Source organism: Carcharodon carcharias, chromosome 3, assembly GCF_017639515.1.
Source record: "Carcharodon carcharias isolate sCarCar2 chromosome 3, sCarCar2.pri, whole genome shotgun sequence".
In the NCBI taxonomy this organism is placed as follows: domain Eukaryota; kingdom Metazoa; phylum Chordata; class Chondrichthyes; order Lamniformes; family Lamnidae; genus Carcharodon; species Carcharodon carcharias.
The window spans coordinates 186,952,575-186,980,203 of NC_054469.1; the positions used below are offsets into that span (position 1 = coordinate 186,952,575).

The 27,629-nt window shown below is 41.8% G+C and overlaps 1 protein-coding gene across 1 annotated transcript in view; it reads left to right on the forward strand.

The window, feature by feature from the left end:
• LOC121276267 (partitioning defective 6 homolog gamma-like) overlaps window positions 1-27,221 on the forward strand; it is an 88,214-nt gene extending 60,993 nt beyond the window's left edge. Inside the window, exon 3 of the mRNA XM_041184491.1 lies at window positions 24,580-27,221. Within this exon, the coding sequence (XP_041040425.1) occupies window positions 24,580-25,433 (854 nt within the window). The 3' untranslated portion in view covers window positions 25,434-27,221. The remainder of the gene's footprint in view (window positions 1-24,579) is intronic.
• The last annotated feature ends 408 nt before the right edge of the window (window positions 27,222-27,629 follow it).

The following is a 27,629-nucleotide window of genomic DNA, read 5'->3' on the forward strand; positions in this document are numbered from 1 at the left end:
AGACTATGGAGGACAATTGAGCATTCCATACCATTGTGATCAAACAGTTCCTTGGACCCGCACAAGGTGTTGCAAATAACACTTGTTTATGCAAATTTCTGTAGCTTTTGGAAGGGAAGGGAGAAAGAGGGGTGTTTGTCATATGAAATTGCCTGAAATGCTGGTCATTGACCATGGCCTAGCTCCAGAAATTTGATGATAACACCATGCGTTTTACAGGAGAGGAATGAACAGGGTCATTCGGACTCGAAGCGTTAACTATGTCTTCCTCTCCACAGATGCTGTCAGATCTGCTGAGTTTCCCCAGCAATTTTTGTTTTTGTTTCAGATTTCCAATATCTGCAGTATTCTGTTTTTACAAAAATACTGTGCCAGGAATGTGCTGAGTGCCACATTGAATCGCTTCATTCTAAACTGATAGACTTCTAAATCCCTCAGGTCATATTTAAGTAAGAGTCCTGTCCTATTTGTCGAAGCCTTTTGTGAAATTGGTCTGCCCCAGTATTTGCTACTTGATAAACTCACATTGCAACTTGTTGCAACAGGCAGTGAGGAACTTTCAGCAGTGTTATTTTAAGGGCTCGTCCATTCACGTAAGCTGTTGGTTTGCTGCTTTTAGGCTGCTGGTTAAGGCTTGAGTGTTAGTTTTGCCTATTTTCTGCTTTCTACTTCTGCTCAGGCCTGTCCAAGCTTTTGCGTGAGGAGCCACATTTCAATTCTTTTCTCACTCTAGGTGCTGATGGGCAAATTTTTGAAAAATAAGGATAGGCATAACACTAAACATGAATTTTTAAATAAAAAGGTTGAGCTATGAAGAAAAGAAACAACTTGCTGAGACAAAAAAAATTAAAGTAATAAATTGGTAATTTTTAAAAATTGGTAATCGATAAAGCTGATCATTAGAGTGAGAGAGGGTGTGCGTTTGGCTCACTCACTTGCCCACCCTGACCCAACACACCCTCGCATAGTGGTTGAGGGTGAGTGAGTGAGCACTCTATGACTAGGAGTGAGCCAGACACACATGCCTCCCTCTCTCTCACACATTCTCTCTTTCCCGCTCTCTCATTCTCTGATGCACTCGTGCTCTGGCACTTGCTCGCTCACATTCTGTCTGAAATGCGCGCACACACACGCGTACACACACTCTCAGTCACTCTTACTCACTTGCATTCTCGTGCACTCTTTCCCTCTCCTAACATCTCTCTCGCTTGCGCTCTCTCTTTCTCAACCTTCTCTCTGAGGAGAATAATGGGAGGTAGTGGCATAGTGGTTATGTCACTGGACCAGTAATCCAGAGGCCCAGTCTAAGGGTCTGAGGGTATTGGCTGAAAATGGCAGCTGGTGGAATTTATATTCAATTAATAAATCTGGAATTTAAAAAAAAAAGTAACCCTGAAACTATTGTTGTAAAAACCCATTTGGTTTACTGATGTCCTTTATGGAAGGAAATCCTCCTGGTCTGGCCTACATGTGACTCCAGATCCATATGGTTGGAATCTTAAATGTCCTCCGAAATAGCCTCGCAAGCCACTATTAGTCTAAAAGGAATTAAACGGACCACCTGGCATCGACCTAGGCACTGGAAATGTCAACCCCAGTCTGGTCAACCCTGCAAAGTGCTCCTTACTAACATCTGGGAGCATGTGCAAAAATTTGGAGTGCTGTCCCACAGACTGGTCAAGCAACATCCTGACATAGTCATACTCACCGAATCATACCGTACTGTGTCCCAGACTCCAGTGCTGCCATAGCCATCCTAGGTATGTCCTGTCCCACCAGAGATGGTGGCATTGTTGTATACAGTCAGGAGGGAGTTGCTCTGGGGGTCCTCAACTCAAGGCAGCTCCTGCTGTTTGCCACCTACTGCTGTTCTCTCCCCCCCACCCCCAACTGGTGAATCCATACTCATCTATGCTGAACCGTCGAAGCACTGAGGGTGACAAGGGCACAGATACTCTGGGTGGGGGACTTCAATGTCCATCACTAAGAGTGGCTCAGTAGCACCACTGCTGACCAAGCTGGCCAATTCCTAAAGGACATAGCTACTAGGCTGGATATGCAGCAAATGGTGAGGGAATGAACAAGAGGGAAAGACCTACTTGACCTCATCCTCACCAATTAACCTGTTGGAGATGCATCTGTCCATGGCAGGAGTAGCCACCTCACAGTTGTCATGGACATGAAGTCTCGTCTTCACATTGAGGATACTCTCGTGCATGTTGTATGGCACTACCACTGTGCTAAATAGGATCGATTTTGAACAGATCTAGAAACTCAAAACTGGGCATCCATGAGACAGTGTGGGCCATCAGCAGCAGCAGAATTGTATTCTCCCAGAATCTGTACAGCCCACCACTACCCCCACTTCGTCATTATTGTCAGGCTGGAGTTCGACCCTGGTTCACTGAAGAGTGCAGGAGGGCATGCCAGGAGCAACACTAAGTATACCTAAAAAATGTGTCAACCTGATCAAGCTACAACACGGACTACTTGCATCCCAAACATGCGAAGATAGACAGATGAGTAATCCAACGACCTACAGATCAGATTTGCAGCCCTGCCATATCCAGTCATGAATGATAGTGGACAATTAAACATTTCCAGGAGGAGGAGGAGGAGGCTCCCAATCCTCAATGCTGATGTAGCCCAGCACGCCAGTGCAAAATAAAAGGCTGAAGCATTTGTTACCATCTTTAGCTAGAGTGGGTGATCCATCTCGACCTCCTCCTGAGGTTCCCAACATCATAGATGCCACTTTTCAGCCAATTCAATTCACTTGTGATATCAGGAAATGGCTGAAGCTACTAGATACTGCAGTCAGTTCCACAAGAGCACTCAGTTACTGAACTCATTGTAACCTTGGTCCAAGCATGGATGAAAGAACTGAATTCAGGAAGTGAGGTGAGATTGGCTGCCCTTGACATCAAGGCAGCATTTGACCAAGAGTGGCATCGTGGAGCCCTAGCAAAACTGGAGTCAATGGGAATCGGGGGAAAACTTTCTGCTGGTTGGAGTCATGTCTAGCATAGAGGAAGATGGTTGTGGTTGTTGGAGGTCAATCATTTCAGCCCTAGGAATCTCTTCAGGAGTTCCTTGAGGTATTGTCCTCAGCCCAACCATCGTCAGCTGCTTCACCAATGAGTATTCCTCCATGATAAGGTCAGAAGCAGGGATGTTTGCTGATGGTTGCACTATGTTCACCATTTGTGACTCCTTAGATACTGAAGCAGCCAATGTCCATATGCAGCAAAATCTATACAACATTCAGGTCTGGGCTGATAAGTGGCAAGTAACATTTGCGCCTCAAAAGTGCCAGGCAATGACTATCTCCAACATGGGGCAACCTAACCAACTCCTTTGATATTCAGTGGCATTACCATCGTTGAATGCTCCACTATCAACATCCTGGTGTTACCAATTGACCGGAAACCGAGCTGGACCAGCCATATAAATACTGTGGCTACAAGAGAAAGTTAGAGGCTGGGAATTCAGAGGCGAGTAACTCACCACATGACTCCCCAAAGCCTATCCACCATCTACAAGGCACAAGTCAGGAATACTCTCCACTTGCCTGGATGAATGCAGCTTCAAAAACACTCAAGAAGCTTGACAACATCCAGGAAGAAAGCAGCTTGTTCAGCATTCTATCCATCACCTTGCATATTCACTCCCTCACCACTGGAGCACAGTGGCAGCAGTATGTACCATCTACAAGATGTACTGCAGCAACCAGGCTCCTTCAAACCCATGACCTCTACAGCCTAAAAGGACAAGGGCAGCAGATGCAGGAAAACACCAGAACCTGCAAGTTCCCCTCCAAAACACACAGCATCCTGAATCAGAACCAAATTGCCATTTCTTCACTGTTGCTTGGTCAAAATCCTGGAACTCTCTCATCACTTAGTGTACTGACACCACATGGACATGCCGCGGTTTAAGAATATGACTCACTACCACAATAAAGGCAATTGGGGATGGGCAATATCATCCCAAGAACGGACAAAAAAACAGGTTATGTTTAAAAAATTTCTGTCATGGTCAAATAGATCATACATTTTTTTTTGTTTGCTTTTGTAGATGATTTCCTTTGTATGCAAATGTCCTGTGGGTTTCAGTTTTATTCTTGTTTTCTGCTGGTATACGTTTGGATACTTTTGGAAGGAGAGGCAAGGACATCAATGTTGAATTTCTTTTATGGTGTCGATTGCCCTATTTATCCTGCAAAGAAGCTTCATGTTGCATGTGCAAAGTGAACAGAAATAAATTTCCTTGCTTTTAACAATACTTTGCATTTCAGTCATGCTGGTGCATAGATTCTTTTGATGAGTAGGGGAAAGATGGTCCTGACAACGTGTATTGTTTTATTGCAATATAATTGTTGTCGGGGAGAGAACATGTGCCAGAGTAGTGCAAGATATTTCAACACCAAATTTGTCATGCAGATGTTGAGCATGTTTTGTAATGGACTTTTTGTTTCCATTGATCTTCTGATCCACTTCTTTCTAATGCATTTGCATTAAAGCTGTTTATATAACAAGGAAGAGAGATCCTCCTTGCTTTGCAAAACCAGTTTGGGTGATGCAACTGACTATGTGTAGGCGAGTAAATTCAGCAGGTGATCGATCCATGTCTGACAATGCCCATCTTAATGCATTCATGAAAGCTTTGGAACAACCCTGCTGCTTAGTTTCTGTTTTAGCAACTGTCTTAAGCATCACCAAATAATCTTGGCAAAATAAATTTCTCTCTCCTTTCATAAATTCCTTCTGTCCGTGGCTTAGTTGGTAGCACACTTGCCTGTGAATCAATGGGCTCAAGTCTCACTCCAGGGCTTGAACACAAAAATCACAGTTAACACTCCAGTGCAGTACTGAGGGAGTCTTTTGGATTAGGTGTTATACCAAGACCCCATCTGCCTGCTCAGGTGGATATACAAGAACCCATGGTACTGTTCTGAAGAAGAGCAGGGGAGTTATTCCCAGTGATAAAAGCAAAAAACAGCCGATGCTGGAAATCCAAAACAAAAACAAAAATACCTGGAAAAACTCAGGTCTGGCAGCATCTGTGGAGAGGAGCACAGTTAACGTTTCGAGTTTGTTCTGTTGAAGAGTCACGCGGACTCAAAATGTTAACTGTGCTCCACCACAGATGCTGCCAGACCTGCTGAGTTTTTCCAGGTATTTTTATTTTTGTTTTGAGTTATTCCCACTGTCCTGGCCAGTATTTAGTCCTCAATCAACGTCACAAAAAACAGATTATCTGGTCTTTATTACATGGCTGAGTTTGCTGAGTGCAAATTAGCTGTCGCATTTTCTGCTTTACAACAGTAACTACGCTTCAAAAAATAATGTCTGTAAAGTGCTTTGAGATGTCCAGTGGTCGTGAAAAGCAATATATCAATGTAAGTCTTACTTTTTTCTCTGCCTGCATTAAGATTCAGTTGCACTGCTGCTCTTTGGTCAGAGGTTTAATGCAAATACTATTTTGAATATGCATCGTCAGCATGCAAGCTGCTAACAATCCATGCACTCAGCAAGCAATTCCACTTTATAAATTCTTGGTCAAGTTTTGTTCTCTGAAGGTAGCAGCTAACAATACCTCGCTTTTTTCCACCACCCCCAACCCCAAATGTGGACTTACAAAAAAAAGTTTTAATTGTCATGGTGAATTTGTACAAAATCTTATTTCCATTGGGTTATTAGTCCTAATGAGTTATGCTTTCGAAGTCATTGGGCAGAATTTTGCCCTTGGCTTGCGGGCTCGGGAGGGGCGCACTCCCCGTGCACCCAGGAAGCCAACCACTGTCCACGATCGGGCCCGGAAGGCAACTTCATGCTGGCAGGCCAATTAAGGCCTGTCCAGTGTGAAACGCGAGCAGTAGTACTCCGCCGCCTGTACGGGTTGGGGGGAGCAGCGCGAGCTGGGCAAGTGTGACCTTCGCGTGTGGGCATGAGTACTTGCTACATAATCTCCCTGAGGCAAAGTGCTGCCTCAGGGAGATGAAGATATCTGAAAAAATAATTTAAAAAATAAAAATGTAATGAAGCACGTCCCCTCACTCTGTCACATGAGCAAGGACATGTTATTAATGAAAAATTTAAGTTATTTCATTTTTATTTGCCTTTGGAAACCTCATTTTCTCCCCCTCCCCCTCAACAACTACGCCACACTCAGGATGCCTGGTCCTTCCCACTTTACTCCTCCATGCCCCTGACCCCACCCTCTTCTGACCTCCTTTGGATCCCATTTACTCACTTACACCCCTCCATGCCCCTCACCCCACTGCACAACCCCACCCCCAACCTTGACTACCGACTTATTCTTGCTCAACCTAGGCCTCCAGGCAAGCTGTCATTCTCCTGCTCCCCTCCCTTGGTGTTGTGGAGTTAAACAAGGAAAACCAAAACTGCGCAAAGTCGACTTGATGCATGCAACCTCTCAATAATCGTGTACCGGGTGCCACAAGATTCTTATGCACTGCTGACTTTATCCTGAGGGTAGGACTTTATTAAAAACTGTTTCATGCTAATAAGTATACATGACATGCAAATGTATTATAAGTAACAACCCACCGGAGACCTGCGTGATGCCTGCCACACCGTAAACTCTGCTGACTTATCTCTGTATCTCAACCTACTGTTGGGAAATCAAAATTTCACACTCTATTTAACAAAGTCACCCACTCATAGTGGTTGCCACTCTTGTGGGCTCCATAAAATATCCCACCCTCCCCTCATTAAGTTTGAGAGTGATATACTCAAGTCCAAAGCAAGAATCTGAAACTTAAACAAAACCAGTTACATAGGTTTGAGGGGAGAGGTGGCAAAGATTGATTGGGTAAATAGATTAAAACGTATGCTGGCAAATAAACATTGTTGAACATTTTGAATTATTTAAACGTTCCTCAAAAACATGTTCCATTAAAAAACAACTCACCGAGAAAGATCCATCCATGGCTTACTAGGGAAAGTAAGGATAGTATTAGATTAAAAGAGGCATACAACATTGCGAAGAATAGCAGTATGTCTGATTTGCCAAGGATGGTGCTCAGCCTGAGGATTGGGAGAGTTTTAGAAACCAGCAAAGGCAACCAAAAGTTGATGAGAGAAAAAATAGAATGAATAAATAGCCAGGAATTTAGAGACTGATTTTACAAGCATAAAACAAGTAGCTAAAGTAAACATTGGTCTCTTACAGGCAGAAAACAATATCAAGGGGAATAGGGAGTGGCAGAGACTTTGAACTGGGCAGGGGGAGAGACAGAGAAAATGTCCTTAAAATATACAAAAGTTTGATTTGTCAAGTGAGCTTCCTCAGCCAACTGCCAGGGGAATCCAAATAAGATCATTCCCCATATATTTCAAGAGTAACTTGATTAGCTCATGCCTGGAAAGCTATCTTCCAGGGTTTCATTGCCCAAGTGATTAGTCTTAATGGTCCATCTCCAGCAGTTAAATACCTCAGCTGATTGCCATAGATGCCTTATTAATAAGACAAGAGATGTGAATCCTTCACACTCCCTAAAAGTCATTGATTTTCATGGGCTTTGCAGGCAGACTCTCTATTCCAATCAATTGGAAAATATATTAAAGCAAATTGGGGCAGCCAACTTGGCCTGTGATATCAAGTGACTTTTAGTCTGTGTTTTAAAAGCTCAAGTTCAGGTTTCCAGCCAGTGGATTAAAAATCATTATTTGACATAGAGCATGTCTTCATGATGGGGCTCACAGCAGAAAAAAGTTTGGGGAGCACTACCATCTGGCCTATTTCTTGTGTTTTGGTTTGCACATGTGGTTTTCTATCAATGTGTCCTTATGCTCTGAAGCAGTTACTATTTAGATCTGCAGTCCTCAATCAAAAGTATCCCTGTAATGCAGTAATTTTTTGTGTAATGTTCTTTAAGGTACAACGTCAGTGTTCTAATTTAATACTGACAGTTGTAATACTATCTTATATATGGCGTTTTTTGGAGTTGAAATTAATTTGAAGAGAAATTTGGAGCAATTTGTTTAAGCTATGTGATGTTGTACACAGTGGCCATTTGATTATGTAAAAAGTTCCAAGGTAGGCTTTGTTTCACAGTTAATCAAAACTTTATTTTTAAATTTATTACTTTAGGTACATTGAAAAGATAGCATTGTTCCCAAAAAATCACTTTAATTCTATCAACAGGTAGAACCAGTGTATAACTTGGTTGTTGGTAGCTACGAATTGCTAGCCATTCTACTTTCCAATCTTCATATCCCCAGTTGTACAGAAGTTGGAGTGAAGGCAGTAGTTTGTTTGATCTATGCTACATGAGTAATCTTCCCACCACATTAGGAATTTTCAGATTTGCAGTGCCTTTGAACAGGTCAGAACTACAGTTTTATAATATTTGGCAACTCAAGACAGGTAGAAAAAAAATAAAAACAGAAAATGCTGGAAACTCAGGTCTGGCAGCATCTGTGAACAGAGAAACACTGAATGTTTCAGGTTGCTGACCTTATGTCAAAAATATAAATCAGTTGCTTGTTTTACAGGCAGACCAATCTCTTGTTACTGGTGGCAAAAGGGAAAAAATTGCAGTGGTTAAAGGTGTCTTGAATATTTTAATACTGTGTGTGGGGGGCAAATGAGAATAGAGGATGGTAATGGACATTGATTTACAGAAATATTGGTCTGTTCATTATTAACATCCCTAAGGAAAATTGTGGCCCCAAGTTATCCACTTTTGGTCTATCACAGTTGCTTTAGTTAAACTTTTATTTTTTCCCCTCTCTTGTTGGAGATAGTCACTGCCCGGCACTTGTGTTGAATGAATGTTACTTGCCACTTTTCAGCCCAAATCTGAATGTTGTCCAGGGTCTTGCTGCAAGTGGGCATGGACTGCTTCAGTATCTGAGGAATCATCAGCAAACATCCCCACTTCTGACTTTATGATAGAGGGGAGTTCATTGATGGTTGGTCCTAAGAACTCATGCAGCAATTTTCTGGAGCTGAAATGATTGGCTTCCAACAACCACAACCATATTCCTGTGTCGCTAGGTATTACTCCAAACAGTGGGAAGTTTTTCTCCTGATTTCCATTGACTTAAATTTTGCTAAGGCTCCTTGGTGCCATACTTAGTTAAATGGTGCCTTCGTGCCTTGATGCCACATTCAGTCAAATACTGCCTTGATGTAAAGGGCATTCACTCACTAGCAACACAGCTAATTCTGGACCATGTCTTCAGTTCTATATCCAAGATGTCAGGGCACACACAGCCTTTGCCAAATCCAGTACCATCAATGGTTTTGTGAAATCATATAGAGTGAATTGAATTGACTGAAGATAGGTATGTCAGTGCATCTTTGCCATGCAAAGGCTATGGGCTGTGACAACATCCTAGGAATAGTACTGAAGACTTGTGCTCCAGAATTAGTCACACCCCTCACCAAGGCATATCTGGCCCTAAAAGGCAGGACAGATTTAACCTGGCTGATTACCATCCCATCATTCTACGTTTGAACATCAGCAAAGTGATGGAAGGAATCATTGACAGTGCTATCAAGTAACACTTACTCAGCAATAATCTGCCTACTGCTCAGTCAGTTCCCTCAGCTCTGATGAAGAGTCATATGGACTCGCAACATTAAGTGTATTCCTCTCCGCAGATGCTGTCAGACCTGCTGAGTTTTTCCTGGTATTTTTGTTTTTGTTTGTGAATGTTACACCCTCGTTCAAAATGGGGTGCAAGGATAAAGCTGGCAACTACAGACCAGTCAGTTTGACTCAGTGGTAGGTAAACTACTGGAAACTATAGTGCTGGATAGAATCGATAATCACTTAGACTTGTGCAGGATAATTAAGGAAAGCCAGCATGGGTTCATCAAGGGAAAATCATGTTTAATTTGCTGGAGTTTTTTTAGGAGGTAACAGAAAAGGTTGATAAAGGAAACACTGTTGATGTAGTGTATATGGATTTTCAAAAGGCATTTGATACAGTGCCACACAACAGACTTGAGCAAAATTCTAGGTCATGGAATAAAAGGGAATGTAGGGACTTGGGTAAGAAATTAGCTGAGTGACAGGAGCCTGAGAGTAGTGATTATTGGGTGGTTTTCAGATTGGAGGAAACTTTGTAGTGGAGTTCCTCGGGTCAGTTTTGGGACCCTTGCTCTTCCTGATATATGTTTATGACCTAGACTGTGGCGTGTAGGGCATGATTTCAAAGTTTGCAGTTATGAAGATTGGAAATGTTGTCAACTGTGGTGGTGTTAGTCTTGAACTTCAAAAGGACATAGACATGTTGGTGGGTTGGGCAGATAAAGGCAGATGAAGTTCAATGCAGAGAAGTGTGAGGTGATTCATTTTGACAGGAAAGATATGGTGACACATAAAATAAAGTGAGAGCCTCTAAAGGAGGTGCAAGAACAGAGGGAGCTTGGTGTATATGTACATGGGTCATTGAAGATGACAAGGCATGTTGAGAGAGCAGTTAATAAAGCACATAGTATATTAGACTTTTTAATAGGGGCATTGAGTACAAGAGTAAGGAGGCCATGTTGAACTTGTATAATAAACTAGTTAGGTGATCTGGCGTACTGCATCCAGTTCTGGGCGCCATACTTGAGGAAGGATGTGAAGGCATTGGAGAGAGTACAGAAGAGATTCACAAGAATGATTCCAGGGATGAAGAACTGTCGCTCTGAGGATAGGTTCGAGAAGTTGGGACTGTTTTCCTTGGAGAAATGAAGGCTGAGGGGAGACTTGAAAGAGGTATTCAAGATCCTGAGGGGTATGGACAGAGTAAATAGTGAGAAACTGTTCCCACTGAAGGGAACTTCAAGAACTAGAGAGCACAGATTCAAAATAATTGGCAAAAGGAGTAAATGCGATATGAGGAAAATTATTTTCACCCAGAGGGTGGTTGGAGTGTGGAACAAACTTCCAGAGAGGGTGGTGGAGGCAGGTTTGATTGAGGTATTCAAAAGGGAATTGGATTACTACCTGAATAGAGAGAATGTGCAAGGTTACAGGGATAAGACGGGAGTGGGAATAGGTGGAATGCTCTTTCAGAGAGCCATTGCAGACTTGATGGGACGAATAGCCGCCTCCTGTACTGTAAAAATACTGTGATTGGCCAGACCATGTAAGGACAACAGATTTCCTTCCCTAAAGGATATTAGTGAACCAGATAGGTTTTTACGACAATCTGCTAATGTCATGGTCTCCATTGCTTGTTATTATAAATCTAATAATTAATTGAATTCAAATTCCCCTAGCTGCCATTGTAGTATTTGAGCTCATATCTCCAGACGCCTCATTAGTTCATTAACATTTCCACCATGCTACCATTCCCATGAGGGAATGTGAGGTTGTGAAAAACATTAAATGAATGCTAGTTCTTTCTTTTTAGTGCCATTGAATGTCGAGGGAGGTGGTTGGACCCTGTTATTGGAGATTATCGTCGACTGAGACTTATATGGCATGAATGTTATTTGTCACTTTTCAGCTTGCTTCTTAAGATAGATCCCATAGAAGAATTTGGATAAAAGTGTTAAGTTTTCCACAGACAAATCTGCTTGAATAAACAAAAGACCGTAGAACTAGGAGCCTGCTCCGTCCTTGAATATGAACGTGACTGATCTTCGGCTTCAATGCACTTTCCTGCTCTTTCCCCATATCCCTTGATTCCCTGTGACACTAAAATTGTCTTTCTCAGCCTTAAATAAATTCAACGATGAAGCATCAAAAATCTTATGGATTAGAGAATTCCAAAGATTAGCAACCTTTTGAGTGAAGAAATTTCTCCTCATCTAAGCCCTAAGTGAACAGCCCCTTATTTTGGGACTATGCCCCCGTATTCTAGATTTCCCAGCCAGGGGAAACAGCCACTGTGTCTACCCTGTCAAGCCTCTTCAGAATCTTGTATGTTTTAATGAGATCACCTCTCCTTCCAAACCCCAGAGAATGAAGACCCATTTTACTCAGCTCTTCATCCCTGGGACAAATTTAATGAACCCTCATTGTGTTGCCTTCAATGCAAGTATATCCTTCCTTAAATATGGAGACCAAAACTGTGTACAATATTCCAGGTTTCACCAAAGCTTTTTAATAATAGCAATATTTCTTGATTGTTATACTCAAATTCCCTTGTAGTAAAGGCCAACATGCCATTTGCCTTCCTTAATTGCTTGTTGTCCCTACATCTTAACTTTCTGTCCCTTGTGTGAGTATACCACGTCTCTCTGAACATAAAAAGTTTTATGTACAAGTTTCACACCTTCTAAAAAAAAATTACTTTTCTATTCTTACAATCAAAGTGAATACCCTCACACTTCCACATATTATATTCCATCTGTCACCTTTTTTCCCACTCACTTAACCTGTTTATATCTTTTTGCAACCTCCATTGTATTCCCACAGCTTGTCTGCCCACCTAGCTTTGTATCATCAGCAATCTTAGACATATTACTCTCTGTCTCTTCATCTAAGTCATTAATATGGATAATAGCTGAGGCCTCAGCACTGATCCTTGCGGCACACCACTGGTTACATATCTGCCAGCTTGAAAATGCCCCTACTGTGTCTCCTCTTTGTTAACTAATCCTCAATCCATGCTAATATATTACCCCACCTCATGAGCCCTTAAATTGTGTATTAACCTTTGTGTGACATCTTATCAAATGCCGTTTGGAAATACAAGTGCACTGCATTTACCGGTTCTGTTTTATCTATCCTAGTTACATTCTCAAAAAAAAGCTAATAAATTTGAGAAAAACAATTTCTCTTTTGTTAAACCATGTTGACTTTGCCTGATCATGCAATAATTTTCCAAGCTTATTAATCTTAACAGATTCTGAAACTTTCCTGACAACTGATGTCAGGCGAATTAGCCTGTAGCTCCCTGTTTTCTCTCCCTCCTTTTTTGAATAGCGGTGTTGTTAGGACTGCTCTTGAGTCTAGGCTATAATGGAAATGTGACTGCAGGATGACAAGGATTGGGTCTTGAATATTGAGGTGTATATGACCTTCAAGAAGAATAGGAAGCTAGGTAAAGGTGGAGGGGTAGCACTGTTAATCAAGGATGGCATTTGTGCAATAGTTAGAGGAGATCAGGATGTAGAATCGGTTTGGGTGGAGATGAGGAATAGTAGGGGAAATAAGTCACTAATGGGAGTGGTCTACCGGTCCCCTAGCAGTAACCACCATGTAGGACAAAGTATACAAAAATAAATATTGGGTGCTTGTGACAAAGAGACGGCAATAATCATGGGTGACTTTCTACATATAAACTGAAAAAATCAGATTGGTAGTAGTAACCTGGATAAGGAGTTCATAGAATGTTTTTGAGAGAGTTTCTTATAGCAGCATGTTCTGGAACCAACCAGAGAACAGGTTATAATAGACTTGGTATTGTGTAATGTGACAGGATTGATTAATGACTTAAGGGTAAAGGTACTTCTCGGTACAAGTGACCACAATATGATGGAATTTTACATCCAGTTTGAAAGGGAGAAGAGTGGTTCTAAGACTAGTATTTTAAACTTAAATAAAGGCAACTATGTGGGCATGAAAGTGAGCTCGCTGAAGCTAACTGGGATACTAGGCTACGGGATAGATCAATGGAGAAGCAGTGGCAGACATTTAAGGGGATTTTTCAGACTACTCAAAATAAGTATATTTCTACTGTAAAAAATTCTAAAGGGAGGGCCCACCATCTGTGGTTAACGCAAGAAGTTAGGGAAAGCATCAGACTTAAGCAAAAAGCATATAAGTGCGCAAAGATGAGTGGCAGGTCAGATGATTGGTCAGAATATAAAGAATGGCAGAGATTGACTAAAAAGGTGATCAGGAGAAATAAATTGAGTATAGAGGAAGTTAGCTAGAAATGTAAAAACAGATAGCAAGAGTTTCTGCAGATATTTAAACAGGAAAAGAGGAGGTAAAGTGAATGTTGGTCCTTTAGAGAGTGAGAATGTGGAGCTAATAATAGATAATAACGAAATGACAGATGAAATGAACAAATATTTTGCTTCTGTCTTCACTACAGAGGATATAGAAAACAGTCCAGTAATGGCTGTAAATCAAGAGGTGGAGGGGAGAGAGGAACTTGGTGAAATTATAATCATTAGAGAAGCGGTATTGAGCAAACTGAGGAGCTATGGGCTGACAAGTCTCCAGGTCCCAATGGACTTAATCCTAAAGTCTTAAAAGAGGGGGCTAATGAGATGATAGATGCATTGGTATTAATTTTCCAAAATTCCCTAGATTCTGGGAAGGCTCCATCAGACTGGAAAGTAGCAAATATAACCCCTCTTCAAGAAGGGAGGCAGAAAACAGTAAACTATAGGCCAGTTAGTTTGACATTTGTCATTGGGAAGCTGTTAAGAGTTGATCATTAAAGAGGTTATAGCTGGGCACTTAAAAAAATACAAGGCAATTGGAAAGAGTCAGCATGGTTTTGTGAAAGGGAAATCGTGTTTAACCAAGTTATTAGAGTTCTTTGAAGGAGTAACCTGTGCTGTGGATAAAGGGAGCCTGTAGATGTGCTGTGCTTGGATTTCCAGAAAGCATTTGATAAGGTGCCACATCAAAGGTTATTATGGAAAATAAAAGCTCATGGTGTTGGGATAACATATTAGCCTAGATAGAGGATTGGCTGGCTGGCAGAAAACAGAGTAAGCGTAAATAGGTCTTCGTCTGATTGGAGGGATGTGACGAGTGGAGTCCTGCAGGGAGGAGCTGTGCTGGGGCCTCAACTTTGTACAATTTACATCAATGACTTAGATGAGGGAAGTGAAGGCATGGTAGCTAAATTTGCAGACGACACAAGACAGATAAGTATGTTGTGAAGAAGGAGTTTGCAGATGGATGTAGATAATTTGAGTGAGTGAGCAAAAATTTGGCAGGTGGAATATAATTTGAAAAAATGTGAAGTTGTTCACTCTGGCAGGAAGAATAAAAAAGTAGAGTATTACTTAAACAGAGAACGACTGCAGAATTCCGAGGTGCAGAGGAATCTTGGTGTTCTCGTGCATGTGTCACAAAAAGTTAGTATGCAGGTACAGCATGTAATCAAGAAGGCTAATGGAATGCTATCCTTTATTTTGAGAGGAATTGAACATAAAAATAGAGATGTAATGCTTCAGTTATACAGGGTACTGGTGAGACTGCATATCATGGTCTCCTTATTTAAGGATGGTTGTAAATGTGCCAGAGGCAGCTCAGAAGAGGTTTACTAAATTGAAACCTGGAATGAGGGGGTTGTCTTATGAGAATAGGTTGGACAGCCTGGGCTTGTTTCTACTGGAGTTTAGAATAAAGTGAGGGATGACTTGATTGAAGTAAATAAGATCCTGACTGGTCTTGACAAGGTAAATGTGGAAAGGACATTTCCTCTTGTGGATGAATCCAGAACTAGGGGCCACTTATAGGACAGCGATGAGAAATTTTTTCTGAGGGTTGTGCGACTTTGGATCTCTCTGCCTTAGAAGGCAGTGGAAACAATGTCACTGAATATTTTTAAGGCTGAGGTAGATAGATTCTTGTTAGGCAAGGGAGTTAAACGTTATTGGGGTTAGATGGGAATGTAGAACTCGAAACAAACAGATGAGCCATGATCTGATTGAATGGAGTAGCAGGCTCAAGGGCCCGAATGGCCTACTCTTATTTCATATGTTCATATGAAATTTTGCAAAATCCTAACCAGCGCATCCACTATCCTGCAGCTATCTCTTTCAGAACCCTAGAATCAGGTCCTGGGATTTTAGTCCCTTAAATTTCTCTTAATACTTTTTCACTGTTAATGTGACCTTACCCTATAATTTTCTTATTAGCCCTTCTATTTCTGGTATATAAGTTGCGTCTTTTACTGTGAAGACAGACACAAAGTATTTATTTAGAACCATAAAACCATAGAACACTACAGCACAGAAAACAGGCCATTCAGCCCTTCTAGTCTGTGCCGAAATATTATTCCGCTAGTCCCATTGACCTGCACCTAGTCCATAACCTTCCAGACCTCTCCCATCCATGTATCTATCTAATTTATTCTTAAAACTTAAGAGTGAGCCCGCATTTACCACGTCACGTGGTAGCTCGTTCCACACTCTCAGCACTCTCTGAGTGAAGAAGTTCCCCCTAATGTTCCCCCTAAATCTTTCCCCTTTAGGCTTTCACCCTAAAGCCATGTCCTCTCGTGTTTATTTCTCCTAATCTAAGTGGAAAGAGCCTACTCACATTTACTCTGTCTATACCCCTCATAATTTTGTAAACTTCTATCATATCTCCCCTCATTCTTCTACGCTCTAAGGAATAAAGTCCTAACCTGTTTAATCTTTCCCTGTAACTCAACTCTTTAAGACCTGGCAACATCCTAGTAAATCTTTTGTGCACTCTCTCAAGCTTACTGATATCCTTCCTGTAGTTAGGTGACCAGAACTGCACACAGTACTCCAAAGTTGGCCTCACCTATGTCTTATACAACCTCACCATAACATCCCAACTCCTATACTCAGTACTTTGATTTATGAAGGCCAGTATGCCAAAAGCTTTCTTTACAACCTTGTCTACCTGTGACGCCACTTTCAGGGAACTATGTATCTGAACTCCCAGATCCCTTTGTTCCTCCGCACTCCTCAGTGCCCTACCATTTACTGTGTATGTCCTACTTTGGTTTGACTTGCCAAAATGTAACACCTCACACTATTCCGCATTAAATTCCATCTGCCATTTTCTGGCCCATTTTTCCAGTGGGTCCAGATCTCTCTGCAAGCTTTGAAAGCCTTCCTCGCTGTCCACAACACCTCCAATCTTAGTGTCATCAGCAAACTTGCTGATCCAATTCACCACATTATCATCCAAATCATTGATATAGACAACAAACAACAATAGTCCCAGCACAGATCCCTGAGGCACACCACTAGTCACAGACCTCCAGTCTGAGAAGCAATCATCCACTACCACTCTCTGTCTTCTCCCACACAGCCAATTTCGAATCCAGTTTACAACCTCTCCATGGATACCAAGTGTCTGAACCTTCTGAACTAACCTCCCACGTGGGACCTTGTCAAAGGCCTTACCAAAGTCCATGTAGACAACATCCACAGCTTTTCCTTCATCTATTTTCTTGGTAATCTCCTTGAAAAACTCTACAAAGTTCGTTAAACACGACCTACCATGCACAAAGCCATGCTGACTATCCTTAATCAGCCCTTGGCTGTCCAAATAGTTATATATCCGATCTCTCAGAACACCTTCCAATAATTTACCTACTACTGACGTCAGGCTCACTGGCCTGTAATTACCTGGTTTACTTTTGGAGCCTTTTTTAAACAACGGAACAACATGAGCTACTCTCCAATCCTTCGGCACCTCACCCGTGGCTAAGGACATTTTAAATATTTCTGCCAGGGCCCCTGCAATTTCTACACTAGTCTCCCTCAAGGTCTGAGGGAATATCATGTCAGGCCCGGGGGATTTATCTACTTTTTCGCTGTAAGGCAGCAAGCACCTCCTCCTCTTTAATCTCTATATGTTCCATGAAACTACTGCTTGTTTCCCTTCCTTCCTTAAACACTGTGCCAGTTTCCTGAGTAAGTACTGATGCAAAAAAACTGTTTAAGATCTCCCCCATCTCGTGAGGTTCCACACACAAACGACCACTCTGATCTTCAAGGGGACCAATTGTGTCCCTTACTATCCTTTTACTCTTAATATACTTGTAGAAACCCTTCGGGTTTACCTTCACATTATCTGCCAAAGCAACCTCATGTCTTCTTTTTGCCTTCCTGATTTCCTTTTTTAGTATTTTCTTACATTTTCTATACTCTACAAGTACCTCATTTGCTTCTTGTTGCCTATACCTGCTATACACCTCTCTCTTCTTCTTAACCAGATCGCCAATATCCCTTGAAAACCAAGGTTCCCTATGCCTGTTAACTTTGCCTTTAACCTGACAGGAACATGCAAACTCTGCACTCTCAAAATTTCGCCTTTGAATGCCTTCCACTTACTGAACACATCCTTGCCAGAAAACAACTTATGCCAATCCACTCTTCCTAGATTCTTTCTCATTTCCACAAAATTGGCCTTTCTCCAGTTTAGAATCTCAACTCGAGGACCAGACCTGTCCTTATCCATAATTAACTTAAAACTAATGACATTGTGGTCACTGGACCCAAAATGTTCGCCTACACACACTTCTGTCACCTGACCTGTCTGGTTCCCTAACAGGAGATCAAATATTGCATCCTCTCTCGTTGGTACCTCTATATATTGATTTAGAAAACTTTCCTGAACACATTTGACAAACTCCAAGCCATCCAGCCCTTTTACAGTATGGGAATCCCAGTTAATATGTGGAAAGTTAAAATCTCCTACTATCACAACTTTCTGTTTCTTACATTGGTCTGCTATCTCTCTACAGATTTGCTCCTCCAATTTTCTCTGACTATTGGGTGGTCTATAATACAACCCTATTAGTTTGGTCACACCTTTCCCATTCCTCAGCTCCACCCATATGGCCTCTGTAGACGAGCCCTCCGGGCTGTCCTGCTTACGCACAGCTGTGATGTTTTCCCTGACTAGTAATGCCACTCCTCCCCCTTTCATCCCTCCCCCTCTATCACGTCTGAAACAACGGAACCCTGAAACATTGAGCTGCCAGTCCTGCCCCACCTGCAATCAAGTCTCATTAATAGCAATAATATCGTAATCCCATGTGCCAATCCACACCCTAAGCTCATCTGCCTTTCCGACAATCCTCCTTGCATTGAAATAGATGCACCTGAGAACATTTCTATCACGTATGGACCGTTGATTTCTGTCTATACATGCATTCCTCGCTTGACCTTTATCCTCCTCCACCTCGCTATCTGCTCTAACAATCTGGTTCCCTTCTCACTGCAAATCTAGTTTAAACGCCCCGGAGCAGCACTAGCACACCTACCTGCAAGGATGTTAGTTCCCCTCCAGTTCAGGTGCAAACCGTCCCGTCGGAACAGGTCCCACCTTTCCTGGACCAGAGCACAATTGTCAAGAAACATGAAGCCCTCCCTCCTGCACCATCTCCTTAGCCAAGTATTTAGCTGCATTATCCTCCTATTTCTAGCCTCTCTAGCACGTGGCACGGTTAGCACTCCTGAGATCGTAACCCTGGAGGTCCTGTCCTTCAACTTAGCACCTAACTCCCTAAACTCTCTTTGCAGGACCTCCTCCTCCTTCCTGCCCACATCATTGGTCCCTACATGGACCACGACATCTGGCTGCTCACCCTCCCTCCTAAGAATACTGAGAACTTGATCCGAGATATCGCGGACCATGGCACCAGGGAGGCAACAGATCATCCGGGATTCTCGATCTCTCCCACAGAACCTCCTATCTGTCTCCCTAACTATCAAATCCCCTGTCACTACTGCTCTCCACTTTTCCCTCCCTCCTTTCTGAGCTGAGGGTCTAGCCTCGGTGCCAGAGACGCGACCACTACAACTTGTCCCTGGTAGGTCGACCCCACCAACAGTATCCAAAACGGTATACCTATTGTTGATGGGAACGGCCACAGGGGTGCTCTGCTCTTTCTGTCTATTCCCCTTCCCTCTCCTGACATTCACCCAGCTGCCTGCCTCCTGACTTTTAGGGGTGACTGTCTCCCTTTGTTAATTGTCTCTGCCGTTTCCTCTTTCCCCATGATAATTTTTCCTCTCTCTCTGCCTCTACAGTTGTCAATCCTTTGGTTTTGTTTGTTGGTGGCCACGCATAGGTGAAAGCTACTGTGTTGTTGAACTGTCAAGTCTGCCAATTAATTGTCCACAATCCCTACAGGATAGAGTGAACAGGCAGAATTGTAGACAGCAAAGTGAAATTGAATTATGTGAATGCTTGCCAGTGGTCTCCACTTTGTTTAATCTTACCTGTTGAAGTAATTTTATTTCTGCTTAATAATTAATTCTTAATAATTCTACATAGATCATAGGCATGGACTAGTCAGGAAAACAAAAACAGAATTACCTGGAAAAACTCAGCAGGTCTGGCAGCATCGGCGGAGAAGAAAAGAGTTGACGTTTCGAGTCCTCATGACCCTTCGACAGAACTTGCGTTCGAGTCCAAGAACGAGTTGAAATATAAGCTGGTTTAAGGTGTGTGTGTGGGGGGGCGGAGAGATAGAGAGACAAAGAGGTGGAGGGGGGGAGGGGGGGTGTGGTTGTAGGGACAAACAAGCAGTGATAGAAGCAGATCATCAAAAGATGTCAACGACAATAGTACAATAGAACACATAGGTGTTAAAATTAAAGTTGGTGATATTATCTAAACGAATGTGCTAATTAAGAATGGAGGTAGGGCACTCAAGGTATAGCTCTAGTGGGTTTTTTTTTATATAATGGAAATAGGTGGGAAAAGGAAAATCTTTATAATTTATTGGAAAAAAAAGGGAAGGGGGAAACAGAAAGGGGGTGGGGATGGGGGAGGGAGCTTACGACCTAAAGTTGTTGAATTCAATATTCAGTCCGGAAGGCTGTAAAGTCCCTAGTCGGAAGATGAGGTGTTGTTCCTCCAGTTTGCGGAACAACACCTCATCTTCCGACTAGGGACTTTACAGCCTTCTGGACTGAATATTGAATTCAACAACTTTAGGTCGTAAGCTCCCTCCCCCATCCCCACCCCCTTTCTGTTTCCCCCTTCCTTTTTTTTCCAATAAATTATAAAGATTTTCCTTTTCCCACCTATTTCCATTATATAAAAAAAAATAAAAAAAAACCCACTAGAGCTATACCTTGAGTGCCCTACCATCCATTCTTAATTAGCACATTCGTTTAGATAATATCACCAACTTTAATTTTAACACCTATGTGTTCTATTGTACTATTGTCGTTGACATCTTTTGATGATCTGCTTCTATCACTGCTTGTTTGTCCCTACAACCACACCCCCCCTCCCCCCCCTCCACCTCTTTGTCTCTCTATCTCTCCGCCCCCCACACACACACCTTAAACCAGCTTATATTTCAACTCTTTCTTGGACTCGAACGCAAGTTCTGTCGAAGGGTCATGAGGACTCGAAACGTCAACTCTTTTCTTCTCCACCGATGCTGCCAGACCTGCTGAGTTTTTCCAGGTAATTCTGTTTTTGTTTTGGATTTCCAGCATCCGCAGTTTTTTTGTTTTTATGGACTAGTCAGGGATGGTCAGCATGGATTTGTTAAAGGAAGATCTTGTCTCACAAATTTGATTGAATTCTTTGAGGAAGTGACAAGAAGGGTTGATGAAGGTGGTGCAGTAGATGTTGTGCACATGGATTTTAGCAAGGCATTTGACAAGGTCCCACGTAGCAGATTGGTCAGGAAAGTAAAAGCCGCTTGGGATTCAGGGTAATGTGGCAAACTGGATAAAGGTTGGTTTTGTAACAGGAAACAGGGTAATGGTTGATGGATGCCCTTGCGAATGGAAAGTTGTCTCAAGTGGTGTTCTACAGGGCTCGGTGTTGGGACCCTTGCTGTTTGTGTTATATATCAACAATTTGGAGGTGAACTTGGGGGCATGATTGGGAAATTTGCAGATGACACAAAGATTGGCCGAGTAGTAGATAGTGTAGAGGATAGCCATAATCTCCAAAACGATATAGATGGGTTGGTAGAGTGGGCGGTAAAGTGGCAGATGGATTTTAACATAGAGAATCCCTCTGCACCTCCATCCCTCACCAGGATAGTCCGAGGGCTGTCCACTTCTTCCTTGAACAGAGGCCCGAGCAATGCCCGTCCACCACCACTCCTCTGTCTTGCTGAGCTTGTTCTCTCACTGAACAATTTCTCCTTAAGCTTGTCTCACTTTCTCCAAAGAAAAGGTGTGGCTATGGGTACCCACATGGGTCCCAGTTATGCCTGTCTCTTTATGGGGTATGTGGAACATTTCTTTGTTCCTGTCCTACTCAGCACCCCCCTCCCCCCCCCCCCGCCAAACTCTCTTTCTCAGTACATCGACGACTGTTTTGGTGCCGCTTCATGCTCTCGGCTGGACCTGGAAAAATGTATCAATTTTGCTTCCAATTTCCACCCCTCCATCACAATCACATGGTCCATCTCCGACACTTCCTTTCCCTTCCTTGATCTCTCTGTCTCCATTTCTGGTGATGGACTGTCCACCAATATTCACTACAAGCCCACCGACTCCCAAAGCTACCTTGACTATAACTCCTCGCACCCTGCTTCCTGTAAGGACTCTGTCCCATTCTCTCAGTTACTTTGCCTCTGTTACATCTATTCTGATGATGCAATTTCCAAAACGATGCTTCTGACATGTCTTCCTTCTTCCTTTACCGTGGTTTCCGAACCACTGTGGTTGACAGGGCCCTCAACCATGTCCAACCCATCTCCCGCGCCTCTGCCCTCGTACCTTCCTCTCCCTCCCAGAACTATGATAGGGACCCCTTGTCCTTACTTTTCACCCCACCAGCCTCTGCATTCAAAACATCACCCTCCGCCATTTCAACCAATTCCAGCACAATGCCACCACCAAACACATCTTCCTCTCACCCCCCTTGTCAGCATTTCGTAGAGACCGTTCCCTCCTGGACACACTGGTCCATTCCTCCATCACTCCCAACACCTCATTCCCTTCCCACGAGTTGCCTTAGGTGCAATACCTGTCCCTTTATCTCCTCCCTCCTCACTGTCCAAGGGCCCAAACACTCCTTTCAGGTGAAGCAATGCTTCACTTGCACCTCCTTCAATTTGGTCTAATGCTCCCAATGAGGTCTCCTCTAAATTGGGGAGACCAAAAGCAGACTGAGCAACTGCTTTGCGGATCACCTTCGCTCTGTCGCAAGCATGACTCAGACCTGCCTGTCGCTTACCATTTCAACACACCATTCTGCTCTCATGTCCAAATGTCCGTCCTTGGCCTGCTGCAATGTTCCGACACAGTCCAATGCAAACAGGAGCAACAGCACCTCATTTCCCGGTTCGGCAATTTACAGCCTTCCAGACTTAACATTGAGCTCAACAACTTTAGACCGTGAACCCTCCTCTATCTTCACCCCTTTTTTAATCCCCTTTTAAAAAAAATTATTTTTTTATCTACTTACTTCCATTTTTATTCATTGTTTAATCCCCTTTTTTAAATCCCTTTTTCTATTCATTTTCCCCAACTGCTGCCCCCTCCCCCCACCCCATCCCCAAAAGGGCCATCTGTTATTTGTTCCATGTTCTTTCACACAGTGCTGACCCTTGTTCTGCTATTGACACGTTCTGCTTTCTTACCTTTATGCCACTATCAGCACCTCCTTTAGCTCTTACCACTACCATTAACACTCCTTGTCTTTTTGTCTATGACATCTTTATCAATCTCTCCTTAGCCCCCACCTATCTCTGACCTCCTTTCCAGCTTCACCTGCTCCACCCCCCTAAACTTCAGAGCTAAAGAATAGAAATGTGATGAAATTTCATCACATTTTTACTTCTCTTTAGCTCTGAAGAAGGGTCATATGGACTCAAAATGTTAACTCTGTTTCTCTCTCCACAGATGCTGTCAGACCTGCTAAGTTTTTCCAGCATTTTGTGTTTTTATTTCAGATTTCCAGCATCTGCAATATTTTGCTTTTATCCAGATGTCAACATGTTTATCATTCTGTCCAATTGTCCCAGTACTTATTTCAAGACTGTCTTGGTTACCTTGTTTCACAATGTGGCAACAAAAATAAGTCAACAGGGAGAAACCTCACATCCTACACCTTAAAGGAAGTTGATGGGTATCATGGGAATAAACAATTAACCTTTTCATTGTTTCTAACTACAATACAAATCCACAATCCGTATATAAATAAAAAGGAAACAAAAACTTCAATCATGTGAGATTAAATCAACTTCTAACCCTATGTATGTTTGTGTGCACAATTAGGGATCTTAAGGGTGCTGCTAGTGTCCTAAGAGAGCAGCAGGATTTTGGATCAAGTACCTGTACTAACAGATGATGGGGACACAAAAACCTAGTGCATTCAGGTGCATCAATTTTAGTTGGCTTCATTTCTGATGGCTCCCAAGGCTTGGTACGTTAAATCAGCTGTGGCCAAAGCTGAACAATCCACCTGATCAAAGGGTAGTGTGCTACTGGCTGAGTATGCCACATACTTTGTCAGTAGCACAATGTGACCCTAATCTGCTTCCAGGCTGGTTCATAGTAATGAGATCACAAAAGGGGATTGATTGAATGTAGAATTCATAGTAAGGGCATTTCTTTTCTCTAATAAATCTTAAGTGATAAACCTAAAGAATTTTCACTGCTTAAAAGTTGGCATTATGAGATAGGACTATATAGTATTATTTCTGAAACATAAAATTAGTTTGGAATGGATATGCAGATAAGTTTGTTGATATAATGTTTTCCTTGTCTAATTTGTAGTATTGTTCTAATTGCTGTTTAAAAAATGAAAATATATTATGACTTTAGGGTGTAGACTTTTTATATTCAAATGTTATTTAAATAAGTTTTAAACCATCTTTTGCATTGAAAATACATTCTTATCCAAAATCTAATTAAATGTTAAGGACATGTTTCAGTCTTTCTGTATATTATGTTCAATTTCTAAACATTTCTTAGTATTTTTTTTTTCAACTTTTACAGAAGAGGTAGACTACAATCTCTTTGGCACAGATTCACTGACACGAAAGAAAAAACCTTTGGGTGGTCTCCGTAATGATACCCTCCGAAAACGAATTCACCTCAGCATTAGTATTCCTCAAGACTTCAGACCTGTCTCTTCCATCATTGATGTGGATATTCTGCCTGAAACTCACCGGAGAGTCCGATTATACAAGCATGGATGTGAAAAACCCTTGGGATTCTACATTCGAGATGGCACAAGTGTGAGGGTGACTGCTCATGGACTAGAAAAAGTTCCAGGTATCTTCATCTCGCGGCTCGTGCCTGGAGGCTTAGCTGAAAGTACGGGCCTCCTTGCTGTTAATGATGAGGTCCTGGAGGTGAATGGGATTGAAGTGATGGGTAAGACACTTGATCAAGCTACAGACATGATGATTGCCAACAGTCACAACCTTATCATTACAGTGAAGCCAGTGAACCAGAGGAACAATGTTAACCGCAGCAGCCGTATGTCTGGTAGCTCTGGCCATTCCAATGACAGTACAGCCAGCCATCATAGCCTACCCTCGGCCCATGTGGTGCAGAACTATAATCCTGAAGATGACAGTGATGAGGAGGCTGACATTATTATTGAGGGCTGTAGTGAACCACAGAGCATTCCAGTTAAACTGCCATCTTCATCCTTCACCAGTTCACGAATGAATGCTGGTAATCTGAGTCAGAGACTGCAAAAGGAGCTGACATTCAATGGATCCATTAGAAAAAATAATGGAAATATACTTAAAACATTGAGCGCAATCAAAGCTGAGGCAAGGCATAGCCTAGCTCTCAGTAGAGGAGGCATTGAAGAAGATGGAACAGTGATTACACTTTGAAATGTTTGGTTTGGATTGATGTAAGGTGCCAATGGAGAACAATGAACTTTGAAATTAAAAAAGTAAAAATGAACATATCTAAGATATTTTTGGGAACATTTCCCTTGTTTACTGGAACTCAGTATCTTACAGGATGTTCTTTCAATTGCCTTTAATATTAAGGCTAATACTATTACTCAAATATGGTAGTAAACAGATGTGGACTTTAAACCCATAAAATAATTTTAAATGATAGTAAAGTCTTTAATAATCTATGTCAAAAAGCACAATACCAAATTATTTTTAAGCAAAATCATGAAGATATCCTGTGAGCAAAAATGATTGCATTGTATAGAACCACTTGCTAGATGTATTTGTTGCAATAATTATGGAAGACCAATTTAATTATCTTAGATTCTCCAAACATTACCCTGGTCCTAGGCATTACAGCTGTTTATCTATGCATAACCAATGAATTCTAGATTATGTTTAAAATTATTTTTCTTAGATAATGTAATGCTAAAGGCTAACAATTGGAATTAGTTGCTGTAGTTTAGAATTTTCCAGCATAACAATGCCCAATCCAATATACACCTCCAGTGTTTTATGTTTGTATGTTTTAATGTTGAATATGTTTGGGATTTTTCACTCTGTACAATATGTCTTTACAAAAACCCTTTGGACCTGAAAATAATATTGCCTTATCAGTGAATTAGAGACTGAGGCATTTGGTAGGTTGCATTGGTAACCTAAGAGTGATGTACATAGTGGTGGTAATGCAATCAAATCATAGAAATTTACGGCATGGAGGGAGGCCATTCAGCCCATTGTGTCCACGCTGGCCGACAAGTAGCATCCAGCCTAATCCCGCTGTCTAGTTCTTGGTCCGTACCCTTGTAAGTTACAGCAAGGTTATGGCAATTCAACTGCATATTCAAGTACTTTTTAAAATGTTATGTGGCTTTCTGTCTCTACCACCCTTAAGACGGTGAGTTTAAGATCCCCACCACCCTCTTGGTGAAAACATTTCCCTTTGAATTCCCTCTAAAACTCCTACTTAGCATCAATCTAGGCCCCCTGGATATGAACCCCCTCAACCAAGGGAGAATAGGGCCTTCCTATCAACTCTGTCTAGGCTCCTCCTCATTTTATAAAAATCAATTCGGTCTTCTTTCAGCCTCCTCTGTTCCAAAGAAAACAACCTGAGCCTATCCATTTGTTCCCCACAACTAAAATTCTCCAGTCCGAGAGATATTATGTCAGAGCCAATGGTAAAGGCTGAATTGTTCAAATCTCAGCAGGAAACTTGGAACAACTGTCAGAATCTATTGTTGCAATTTGTATGTTTCGAGATGCAGGCTTTGAATTTAGTAGTAATAAGACCACTGAGTTTCAACAAGTGTTTTTTTAATATAAAACTAAATTAAACATTTGTTAATACAATAAAAATTATAAGCTCACACATGTCTACAAAATTACTACTATAATAACTACAAAAATCCCCAATTTAATCTGACTTTCAGTTACACCACTGTTAAGGCGACTGTAAAACTCATAGATTTAAAAACCTCTGGCAGAGCACACCCTGCCAGGACAGCCGCATTCAAAATTAGTTTCAGCTCGGGGTCATTGCAGACAGACTTGAGGCGTAACAGGCTGGAGGCTTCTCACATTTGATGGCTCTTAAGATGCTTCTCCCTTACACACAATCTCCTTTCTTCTTTATACATATACTTCTCTTTGAATGTAAAGTTTTCATTGTATTACTAGGTTTTTAACTTTACCTCTTCTAACGATAACATCCTTTGGTTCCACCAATTTTATTAAACTGAAAAAAAAACACATCCTTGGCGTCTTTTAGCTAGGTGTAAGATTTCACCCGTTCTTTTGAATGCTTTATTTAAAAATGCAAATTTCCCCCTTGACACCTGTTTCTAAACTTCCTCATGTTTATCTAAATACCATTTAAAACCTACTTCTTTCTATACATCAAAGCAGCTAGCTGGCTTTAATCCAATTAAGACACACACAAAGACACAGACACAAACACCACTAAACTCTATTTTTAAAAATACAATTTCCAATAATATTATAGACTTTAATGTCTTCATGACACAGCATCTATGGAGAGAAAGAGAGTTGAAGTTTCAGGTCAAGTGACCTATCAGGAAAGGATTGGAAAGTGATGGTCTGTACCTCCGCTATTTCTTCTCTTGC